Raw genomic sequence first — 12,630 nt, 5'->3', positions numbered from 1 at the left:
ATAAACCCATATTAGGGTCACTAATCACTATTGATTATCTGAGTGATGACAAGAACCGAGGTGTAAAAAAGGAGAGGGTCATTCCTGTTACTGGGGCTGACTTCTGTGAGACAATGCCCCACCCCACCATCAGTTCCACTGTGAATGAGGTGGTGGCTTACGACACCAATTACCTACTGAGAGAGATCCCTTCCCCGGCTTTTCAACCCCCACTTACACCTTCCCTTAGGTGACCTCAAAAAGTCACATGGTGGTGGGATAATGTCTCACAGAAGTTTCACCTGTTACCCATATCCATGTCCATCTCTAAAAAGATCCTGAACACTTGGTTAGGATTCTGGAAGGAAGAAATCTTGAAGATTTATTAACTTATCAACTTTGTAATTATTACAGTAACTTAGTGGAAAGTTCTGACATCACTTAATCAGACAATGTGTTGCAATAATAAGTGCAATTTCAAACAAGATATTGTTCCTCTAAGTTTTTACAACAAAAATGTGAATTACACGTTAGAGAAAAAATGTTTCTATTTCTCATATACTGAAAAATGCACAAATATCTTTTTCATAATAAATAATGATAAAACTTATTAAACATATTTATTAATGTAGCAACTTTGTTGTTGTTACAATACAATACAATACTTTTACTTCATTTGATCAGAAAAATAAGGAAACGTTCTGGATGAGAGCAACAATAAAGCACACTTTTAAGCATTGCTATTTATTTACTGTATTTTACAAAGTAAAAAATAAGTAAAAAACGTGTGAATTACAGATGACAGAAATATGTAACAAACATAGAAAATTGCACAAGCACTTATTTAAAAAACATCTTTCTTGACTCACATCAGAAGACACAAATATGAACTGCACATGTCACACGTTGTTGTATATTGACTCATCACAGTCAGTCTGCATGAAGAAGCAAAATTAATTTACTCCCTTTTTTCATGCATTCTCATTATGAATGAAGAAAGCATTACTTATCCCTACATTGCCATAGATGTGATCATTGGCATAAATGTCAGGGCAAAGGATATCCTGCCTGTTCATTTTCCTACAGAAAGAATGCAAAAAGCAAAGATCAAATCACACATCTTCTTAAATCACATTTATTCATGAATAATATTCTGTTTTTTGCAAAGTGATGCTTAGAATTAAAACCTCTTTGTTGGGGCATAATGAGGGAGCTCCACGGGTCTCTCTGCTTTCGTGGCGCTTGAGTCAGGTTTGGGTGTGTCTCTTGAGTTCCCCTTGCTGGCAGAAAAACAAACAGAAAAACATGTTTGGATGGGCAGATAAAAATACTGGGTGACCAACTTGGGTGAGATAAAGATCAAAGTCATAGCAGAGTTCCATTTCAGATGTGATGACTGTTTGTGCACAATGCCTGACAAAAATAAGCATTATAAACTCAACCAAACCAACATGAAAACACTTATTAATTCCAGTCCAAATCAAATGTAGCAGCCTATGATGGTCTTTACTAGGAGAGGAACAGCAGTCTCAACAAGAATCAGTTTGTTTACATTTAATCTCTATAAGAGAAGCACAGTTAACACACACGGAGGTGGTCTAACCTGTAAAAAAAAAGATGGCCATTTTTTTACAATTAATGCTGCTGCAGGAAAGCACACTAAATACAGTCAGTGGATAAAAGTAGCACTTACTGAAGCATGCCATAATATCTATTAGAATGTGGACACTTAAAATTTTAAAAGGATACTGCATTTTTAATTATCATAGTTATCTATACTAGTTTGTTTGTAGTAATCCTGATGTACAGTCAGCTACTGGAAGTGCTCCCATGGAGCTGCTTTTTGTGGCTAGGCTGCTCCTTGAGCACAAGCTTTCCATAAAAGTACACAAGAAGATAAAGAAGAATTCAACACCATAACACACATCTAAGGAAAAAGTTAATCCTCAAATACTAGCAGGCCTCTACTTCTTCCTCTCAGTGCAGCTGTCAGAAAAGATGCAAACAGATGAACATCTGAGATGGATTTTACAGAAGTAATGGTTCAATAGTGTTTAATGACAAAACCACTAGTAAGACATTTTGTGTGTGAGACTTTGTTTATCAAGCAGCCTAGCTACTTGTTGCTCCGAGTTTATAGTTACCCAACTCTGCACTCTCCAAGAGACACTGCTTCTTCTACTTTTGTTCCTCTGATCACTTGAAAATCACAGGCAGCGGGAGGCCTTGACAGTGGGCTGCCCACCCTGTCAGCTTTCTGTGCTGCTTTTTCTATTGGCTGAACGAAAGGAAATAATTTTTCTTTAATATTGGTTGGTTTGGGTGGGCAAAACAACTTGTTTAGGTGGGCTGAGCCCAGCCCTGCCCAAAGCTAGAGACAACCTGGGTCTGATTTACAACACTGTCTGTCATGACCTGAAATCAATTTTGTCTTGTGCTCCTATAGTGATCATTGTGATGTAATGTGACAATCAGAAGACAGATGTGTCTCCTATAGCAACAGAGTTGATAGAGTGTTTTTTTTTTCCCTCTGAATGTGTGATAGTGTTTAGATTTTTCCACTTACCATTTCAGAATATACTTTTTTTTTTTTTTTTACAACTTACCATTTCTTAACAACTCCTACACCAGTGGCAATCAAAATAATCAGAAAAATCACACCTGCTCCAGCAGCTATGAAAATATTCTGCATTTTGCCTGTAGAAAAGAAAGCATACTGATTATCTTTTGTTATGAAAATATAGAGCAATGATAATGTATGCTGTATTCTTTAGATTGAAAGTTTTTCTTACCAGTAACAGGTAAAGCGAGTGTGAGGTTAGCATTTCCCAGCGTGTTGTTTGCCAGGCAGTGAACGAGCAGGAAGGACCCAAAGTGAGCCTGAAGAGTCCCAGTAGTAACAGAGACATTTTCCTGTATTTTGCTGCTTTGCAGGACTCTGTCAGCAAGAACAAAATAAACCATGCTGGGAGGATTAGACTCTACGATGCACTCACACTTTACCTCATCCCACTCTAAGGAGCACTTAGAGGAATTTTTAATGTCAGGAGCATCTGTAAGGACAGCAAAGAGCTATAATTAGGAGATAGCAGATACAGTAGCTGTGCATTTACATATTGTATACACTATATGGACAAAAGTACTGGATCACCCTCATATTGCCATGAAGCCATGAAGCTCCCAGTGAGCAATTTTTGTGCTTATGTTAATGGCTCGGAAGGTTTGGAATTCTGCAGTTATCGAGTCCAATGACTTTATATGCACTGTACACCTCAGGACTCTGTGACCCCACTCTCTAACTTTACATGGTCTGCTGCTTCATGACTGAGTTGCTGTGGTTCCTGAACACTTCAGTTTTATATTAATACCATTTACAGAATTTCCAACGACCCCTATGACAAATAAATAAATAAAAAAATATATCAAGGAATCACTTTGCCTTACCCAGGATAGGGTTACCGGGGCCCCACTCCGGAGCCAGGTCTGGGGAGGGTGCTCAAGGGAAAGCACCTGGTGGCTGGGTCTTGCAACAGTGACATCATATTACAGTACCGCATTCAAATGCAGTGAGCTATTTAAAAGGACCCATTCTTTCACAAATGTATGCAAAGGCAGATTGAATGGATAGATGCTTCATGTTATACACCTGTGGCAATGGGAATGAAAACCCCTGAGGTGTGGTCCATTACTTTTGTCTATATAGTTTATGTTTGAATGGCAAGAAAATAAATCTCCTTATTTCCTCCTTATTTTTTACTTACATAACACACTGAGCTGCACAGGGCTTGATCTGGCTCGTCCTTCTGCATTGATAGCAGTGCAGTACAGGGCCTCTACTGAGTGTCTGGAGACATTTGACATTGTGTAGTTTTGTCCCTTGTACAGCAGAGCAGCAGTGTTACTGTGCCACTCGTAGCTGCTGGCAGGGTTGGCATCACTGGAGCACTTCAGGTTCATAGTTTCTCCCTCATTTACATTGGACTGGTACTCGACCTTCACATTCACTGGAGCATCTGCACAGAAACATTATGCCTTTAAGTTACGATGCAGAATTTTGTCTCAATGAGTGAGGTCAAAGTTGAGCTTCTTTCAACATTCTGTTATGATGGTGACTCTGAAGGAAAGCTTCAGTGAGTTGCCATAGTCAACAACATTATGAATGTAGTGACAAAATATCAAGCAGTCTATCTGGTAATTGCTAAGATAGTTCAGTCAGCGATTCATTGTCATACCACTAAACTGACATCACTACCCATTAAGCCACAATACTAGCATAGCTAAAAAAACAAAAACAAAAACAAAAAAACAAAACAAAAATAATTAATAAATAGTTTATAACCCCACTGAAAAAGGAAAAGAAAATCCCACATAATTTGCTGTTCATTGTGTCAGAAGCTAATTCAGTCTAAATATCTGACAACTTAAAGATTATGGTGATATAGTAGATGAGTCATAAATGGTCTGATATGTTTATGAAAAAGACAATTTTCACATGACTAAATGAAGTCCTGTGAAAAAGTACAGTCTTACTGATTCCATGGGGATTAAGAGGGAGCTGCTGACCAAATGCAGTTGACTAACTGATCTTCAGCAAGTTTAAGGAGCTCTATAAAAGGAGAGTTTTCAGCAATTTGCAGGTGTGGAGCACTAGGGTGTGTCTTCACACAATACAAAAGAGGAAAGACATAAGCAATGACAGAGAAGTATTTATTACTGTCCATCAATATCGGAAGGGTTATGAGGCCATTGCAGTCTGAAAATCATCAGGCTACAGTGAGGATTAGTTAAAAGTGAAAAATATTCAAGACAGTTGTCGGTCTGCCCTGGAGTCAATCTGCCAGCAAATTCAACCCAAGGTCAAACCGTGCAATGTTCAGAATAGGGATGCGCCGATCCGATATTCAGTATCGGTATCGGTCCGATACTGGCCTAAATTACTGGATCGGATATCGGACAGAAATAAAAAAATGTAATCCGATACATTAAATAACTTTTCGCTCACATTACCTGCATTACAGCCAAGCCAAGCCAAGCCAATTTATTTATATAGCACTTTAAAACAGTAAGCACTGACCAAAGTGCTTACAGGGCCCAGTGGTCTTCTTCTTGTGGGTTTGCGGTTGACCAAACCAGCTTAGAGCTGCATTACCGCCACCTACTGGAATGGAGTGGGGGATCAGGAGTTAGAAAACAACCCCCTCAGATCCTCCGTCGCTGCGACGGATTCCCTTTGACACTGAGCGATCGTCGCTGACATGTTTTTCGGCCTCCACCGCTCTCTGCCTTGTTTGTGTGTTGTGCTCCCTGAGCTGAGAATCAGCTGTTATTTTTTTCTCTACTTCAGCTCCCGGACTTACTGCTAGCGAGCGCAGCTATTAGCACTGGTGACCGTCCGGTACCGGAAGAACCCCTTCCCCGTCAAAATATTTTTGATACTTTAATTCCTGATTTGTGACTAAATATAGACCTGCAGTAGAAACGTATTTAGGAGAATGCTTGTAAATATAAAGCATTACAAGATTGCGCTCACGCAGCCCCTAGTTTTTCACGTGAACACTGATGACGCAACAGCAGCAGTCAGCTGATTTACGTGCAGTCTGTCTGCACAAGCGGAAAGAGGCAGAGGCGCGCTCAGATGGAGCAGAAGGAAATGTTTTTCTAGTGTCCAAAAGAAGCCTTTTCGTCCCTGTAACCTCCATTAAACCTTTACTGGGAAACAGCTGGAGGTCCTTCATCAACCACCTGATCAGTAAGTGAAGAAAAGAGAACTTTGTAGCTGCTCCATCCACCCTGTTTGTTTCACACAGGGAAAAACTGCAGTACGGAAGTTAAAATATGCAGATGAACTGTTAATATGAAAAAAAGTATTTCTTATCCAGTTACTTGGGTAATCAATATAAATAGAATACACAATTGCTAAAATAATCGATAGTTGCAGCCCTAATGAAATTTGCAACATACCATAAGCATCACCTTCTCACACAGAAGCAACAGGATTCAGGTGATAGTTATTGTTGTAAGTAAGTAAAGTTTATTTATATAGCGTTTTTCACAGACAGAAAAGTGCTGTACAATAATTAAAACACAATATCACCCCCCCACCCCCAGAAAACACTATGTTAAAAACATAACATTACCATATTAAAAGAAAAAGAATAAAAATAAAGTCAGTAACCAGAAAGCCTGGTTAAACAGAAAAGTTTTCAACTATTTTTTTAAATGACGCCACAGAGTCAGCTAAATGGAGCTGGAGTGGTAAACAGTTCCTGACTGACTACATGACCTTTTTGGAAGGGTTGCCAGCTGAAAGCTGCTTTTCTCTAAACGGAACTCATCAGTATGACTTAGTTTTGTAAAGTTTGCAGTCATTCAGTCGACCATGAACTCGTCTGTATATCAAAGTATTCTGGAGTCAAATGTGAGGCCAAACGTGACGCTAATGCTAATATCCTCAAGCAGATTATCTACAAAAGAGTAACAAAGAAAAGAATTTAAGGTTTTGGAGAGGGGTTGTTAAAGTCCAGACGTCAACATGATTAAAACTAGCACTCCATAGAGCACGTACCTCTACAATAGATACCACCCAAAGTTGTCAAAGTTGTCACGCACCATCATAAATTACTACATCACAAATGTATTAGACTAGAAATGTATTAATGGCATATATAAACTGGATATATTTTATTCAGTTTATGTACCCTAATGGCATCTTCTAAAAAAAACAGATGAATGTGATTTTTGTGTATGGTTTGTAGTTCAGTCTGCGTTATTGTGAATATATTTTTTTAATTGTTAATTTAGTAATTGTTTATACCTGAGTACCAAATTTTATTGCGATAGCTAAAAACAATGATTTCACCAATGATGAGATAGGAATATTAAAAATTGTGAAAATTGTGTTCTCGGGGTACTAAGGAATATTTACACAAAGTTTCATCAGTTTCGTGTAAATATTCTATTTTTCACATGAGTGTACGTATGTATCCTTTTCTACTCTGAGCACTCAAAGTGCTTTTTACTGTAATCCACATTAAGTCATCCAAACACACATTCATACAGCACTTTATTCTGTGCCAATTTGGGGTTCAAATTCTTGCTCAAGGACACATCGGATCGGCATGCAAACTGGAGCCACCAACCTGATCCACAGCCTCCCCAGCTAACTCATAATGACTAAAAATCTTGTTCAAGAAGTTAGTAAATATATATTTATATTTATCCCATTTGGGGAAAAACTAAATCTGTGTAACATAAACTGTAAATATTTTCCACTTTTTCTGTTTAGATTAGGTTTTAATCTTCATTTTCACAGTTTGTCCTTACTCCCCTGATTTGATCTCATTTTAATGATTTTCACTTGTTACTGACAGATTCATTTTTAAATGCTTTATACTGTCTTTTAAAAACTGTTATGAACAATGTTACCTTGAAACCATAACAATTGTGCTTAAGCACAGTATGAGGCAACTGTGCATTGTATCAGTAGATCTTTAATTTTCATTTTGAACTTTCTTAACCTGGTTTCCTGCAATTTATCAGTTTTCATTCATGATTACTTTTATGCTTTCTATAATCTTTTCTTTATAACTGTAAATGCCACTATATTCTAGATTTTTAAAATTCTTAAAAAATACTTTTTTTTTTTTTTTTATTCGAAGGATTTGCTTTTATCAACAATATGCATTTAAAACTGCACACTTACATTTTACTTTAAGGGTCTTCGATGATTCTTGGCGCGTTCCTCCATGGAATTTTACTCTGCATCGTAAAGGTTTGTTGTGATCAGTGTGGTTTGGGCGAAAGGTCAGAGTGGATGTTGCCTTCCACTGACCTTCTTGAAGCTGCTGTGTGTGAAAACGCTGAACTCCAAAGTGACTCCAGTGGAAAGCAGGTGGATATGTGGGGCAGGAGTGAGACACAGAGCAGGATGCAGACACAGTTTGACCCTCCTTTACCTCCGCTTGCACAGAGAAGTCGATGGGGTTTGGTTCACCTGTGTTAACAAAAAAGATTATGATCATAAACCATAAAATAGTCCTAATTATTGTAAGTAGCAAATCCAAGTCAACAGAATTCATGTTATGTTTTATAAAGCTTTAATTTTTTATGTCATTTAAGAACTTCCAAAGTATCATACTTTATCTGTAATCTATAGTAGTTAAATGAATTGTAGGTGGGGAAAGAAAATTGAAAACTGTTCTTCTCTTATTGTCTTTCTTTCCTCAATCACAGTATTTTCCACTCATAGTTTCATTGAAACTACGAGTTGAAAAATATGAATGTAAGAGTATTTATTAGTATTCATTCATGTCACTTACTAATCACTGAAAGAGAGACTTTGTTGTTTTTGTAGGAAAACTGGTCATAGCCTTTAATTTCAGTCCTGAAATGAAAAGGCCCTCCATCATTTTGTTGAAGATTATCAATCATCAGAGTACAGTTCTTCTTGCTGATGTCTCCCTGCAGCTGTGTCCGAGTCCGAAACTGTTCCAGAGTCTGAGATGCATCAGAATGATAGATAGTTCGATCCTTGTAATCGTACCAAATCGCTACAAAGCCTGTGACCTCTTTTTGTATATCTGAGTATTTATAAGAGCAGGGGATCACCACACATGAGCCAAGGAGACCTTTCACTGAGGGTGGCACATTGACTGTCCAAGATGAAGCTTCTGTTGGAGTAACTGTAATAAATTTAACAACAAAATGTGATGAAAAGAAAGACAGAAACAGGACAACCACTGAGAGAAACAGAGCTTAAATGCTTTGGCAAATAGAGAAAAGATCATCTGATACGGGTATTATTTTTCTGGACAAAAAACAATGACATATAAAAAAAATGACTGTTTAAGTCTACTACTTCTGAGAATTAAAGATTACAACTATATGTATACACAATCCATACCTTTAAAGCAAATGCACGTTAAGAACAAAGACCATTGTAATGCCATCTTTTCTTCTCATTGTCACGAGCATGTAAAGTGAGAAGCATGTTTGTGGTGTCTTTTATTTCTTTCAGATTACTCGTCAAGTTTCCATTCTGCTTTTGATACCCACAGCATTCATTTTTGTCACTTATGGCATCTTGCTTTGTTTCCACATATGCAGTTAAGTAGCATCATATGCTATTTTGGCATCATGGCTTGATAAATGTGTGTGGCCTCCTGTTGCTTTCACTTCCTTATTTAGTCTCTTAACACAAACACACACACACACACACAAGCACACACACACTTTTTAAGCTCCAATTTTTTTAATTAGATTTTTTCTATTTAATTGAGCTTGTCCTTTTATGTAGTTACATTTTTTTACAGCAGGGTTTTAAAATTTTGAAATGGAAATTCCCAGTGGAATAAAAAATCCCTCAATATGTTTCTATGTATATGTTTGTGTTATCATTTGTCTTTGATTTTGTTTATCTATCATATGCTTTAAAAGGGTTGTTTTCACTATATATTCCTTGTAAAAAGTTGTTTTATAGTAAAAAAAAAAAAAAAAAACTGCTCTATTGTATTTCTCTACTTACATCAAGAGCATGTTGCATGTAGCATGACTACTATAATAGAAATGTGATTACTATTTTTTTAGCTTCACTGCATGAGCAGTGAATTAGACTTGACAGCACTGCGTCACTTCACAGCTCTGTTTTATTAAAGTCCAATGCAACACTTTGACGACAGTGCAGAACTCTTTCTCACAGCTTTTCTAACTTGCGGGTCAATAAAACACGAAGTGAAGGAGAAGGACTGAACAGAGAAAATATGAAACAAACAGAATAAATCATATTTAAAAAAACATTTTAGCTAGTGTGCATAAGCTTTTCTACAAAAACAAAAGACTAGTAAAATCTATTTATATGTATACACACTTTATGGATACACAATAAAAAAGTTACATGCATTTTTCATGTAACTTTACTGGCTGATGTTGGTGGATTTGCTGTGCGTTTATTGCATACTCGTGGACTGAAGTTTAGACCATTGAGAGACAGCTGTGGTAGAAAGAATCACACTCCCTGCAGGTCGCGAGTGGCAGACGTGTCGCTAAGTACTCGGTGAAAGAAGACAGGTGCAAAGGGGTGAGACGGGCGGAGGGCAGAGTACAGAAGAGTGAGATGGAAGCAGAGACAAGTGCACGTCTCCCGAGTCAGACCACAGGATGAAATGGTGAGGAAACCACTGAATAAAGAAAAGAAATGCTGACTTGGCACTGCTAACAGAGGAGTAAAGGAAAATGGAGAAACAAAATAAAGAAAGAAAGAAAAGTTTGTGTCTGTGAGCTGCTGTATTTTGTTCGTGTGTTCTCTTGGAGTACAGTGAAGATGGGCAGCAGCAGGATGTGGTGGGGAGCCACTGACCTAACTAAAAACCCATCTTTGTGAATGATCTGGGCTCTGGCTTTACAAGTTAAGTGTCATGGCCGGGGAGGAAACGGGCGAGGAAGGGCCAACACGAGGGACTCCAGAGAGTGGCATAACTTAAAGGTATTTATTTATGTAGGGAAAAACAAATACAAAACCCTTGGAAAGGAGACGAAGGGAAGACACGGGGAACACAGGAACACGCAGGCACAATAACGTCAACGACGCGACAACAGGCAGAGAAAACGCAGGACTTAAATACACAGAAGGGCTGATGAGGGAAGAGGAAACAGGTGGGAACACAGGTGACACTGATAACCAAGACGAGACCAGAGGGAAGCAAAACTGAATACAACAGACAGGGGCTAGATGGATATCAAAATAAAACAGGAAGTATGACAAGGGAACAGAGACGCCAACCTGACACAGAATACAGAGAGACACAAGGAACTAGAAATAACTGAAGGCAACTATAACAGATAACAAAACAACCTGAGAAAACGGAAACCATATCAAGAAAACATAAAACACTGGGCCACCAGCCCAGGACATGACATTAAGGATTCCGGAAATTTTGCTATTAACACTTCTAGCCTGTTATTGTTTTATGCTTCTTGTACATTTTAGTTTAGTTATTTTTACTTTAGTCCTGTTTCTATTGTGGTAATATATTTGTGCCTGGCCTTCATGTTCTTTTCTTAAACAGTGACTAGTACAGATCGTCACACGTTTGTGTGACACTATCATGACAAAATGTTGTTACTTGGATGAAGCCTGTGTATTTTACAGTAGTCCTAGTTCTGCTTACACCCTTAATATCTGAAATTTAAGACAAAAAATAAATCAAGAAGGTTTGTATTTCTCACTGGTGCGCACACATAATGCCACATTATAAACATGACCCTGTTTATGCTTCTGATCTCCAGCATGGATCAGTCAGGTACAGGTACGAGGCCATGAACGCCTACATCAGCCATACCCTGCCTGTCCCTCTCACTTCTGCTTAAACTCATTATGACTACTCCAGGATCCTCTATATTCAATACAGTATACTTTTAAGTTTCAGTTTATGTATTCTCATAAAAATGATTTTTAGCTCAATTCTATATCAAAATGTCAAGAAAAGTAGGCCTATCAGTTGATTGCAGAAAAACTCACTGTAATCGCTGTGGCCCTTACAGATGTTCAGTTACAAATGAAAGGTTCTGAGGAGATTAAACATTAAATTATTGTTCCCCCTGCAGGAAAAAATGCATAACATCGCACTACTACGTTTTGACCTTGCTCCCCTCATGTCTTAATTCCAATAAGCTACAATGTTTTGTAATTAAGGTTTTATTTGGAGTCATCCCCACTTTAATGCAAGATGTTAGTTCAGCTGAGTAAGATATTTATTTCTGTCTATTCACTGTTAAAATTTTAACCAATGATAATGTAGTAAAACTGTAAAAAGAAACTAGGGATTTTTTTTGTTACAGCCCCATCTTCTGACCATTTTTGAGATTTTAATTGAGTATGGATCGCGGCCAGTTTATTTAGATATCCTTTATATTGATGTACTTCTTGTGTGGAAGGATCAACAAGCTGTCTTTGGTATGGCTTATTGTACCAAGTGTGTATTAAAGAGTGTACATTTTTCATATCTCTTAAACCGTTGCTTTTAGAACTTTGTGTTCATTTGTGAAGAGTGACCAAAAAGTTTTTAATAGTGGACAACTGGTCACATATTGCAATGTTCTGTGTTCTGCTTGTACACTCAAGCATTTTTAATAAATGTGAGATTGCAATTGTGTTTAGTTGTTGTTTTAATGACACTGGTAGCTGCAAAACTATTTGACCTCATAGTATGGTATACAATAAAATAAAATAATATTATGAGGCTAAAACTAGACTAGATATTTGGCCAAGATGCACATACTTCTGGAACAGTGAAACTTCTTTTCTCATTCTACAAATGCAGCAGAAATTTGTGTCACTTTGCACAATGAATATATGAAAACTCAGTATGTGTTTACATATCATCACCCTCTTAAAAGAATGGCCTAAGTCATTTTTTAACAAAAGATTTATTTTTGCCTAAAACAATCTTATTTCCATGTTTGGTTCAGTTCTTTAGCTTTTCTGAAAAACCTGAAAAAGGGGACTTAAACCGTTATTTTAAAAGGGTGACAATATGTGCATTACAGATTAAAAAAAAAGAAGACATATTTTACATAATAAATCATAATAAAACAATGATTATTTATTTTTAGTAACATAGCAACTTTAAATTATTGCAATACTTGATTGGTAAT

The 12,630-nt window shown here is 37.3% G+C and overlaps 1 protein-coding gene across 1 annotated transcript; it reads right to left on the bottom strand.

The window, feature by feature from the left end:
- Positions 1-878: 878 nt before the first annotated feature.
- Positions 879-8,933, bottom strand: LOC115793778 (myelin-associated glycoprotein-like). The gene is made up of 9 exons (XM_030748882.1): positions 8,882-8,933; positions 8,298-8,660; positions 7,682-7,972; positions 3,741-3,992; positions 2,772-3,032; positions 2,586-2,676; positions 1,167-1,259; positions 996-1,059; positions 879-914 (listed from the first exon to the last, which is right to left on the bottom strand). The coding sequence occupies exons 1-9, from the start codon at positions 8,925-8,927 to the stop codon at positions 879-881; spliced, it is 1,497 nt and encodes a 498-aa protein (XP_030604742.1). The 5' UTR covers positions 8,928-8,933.
- Positions 8,934-12,630: the final 3,697 nt, after the last annotated feature.

This window comes from Archocentrus centrarchus, chromosome 16 (assembly GCF_007364275.1).
Source record: "Archocentrus centrarchus isolate MPI-CPG fArcCen1 chromosome 16, fArcCen1, whole genome shotgun sequence".
Taxonomy (NCBI): domain Eukaryota; kingdom Metazoa; phylum Chordata; class Actinopteri; order Cichliformes; family Cichlidae; genus Archocentrus; species Archocentrus centrarchus.
This window is presented reverse-complemented; position numbering and strand designations above follow the sequence as displayed.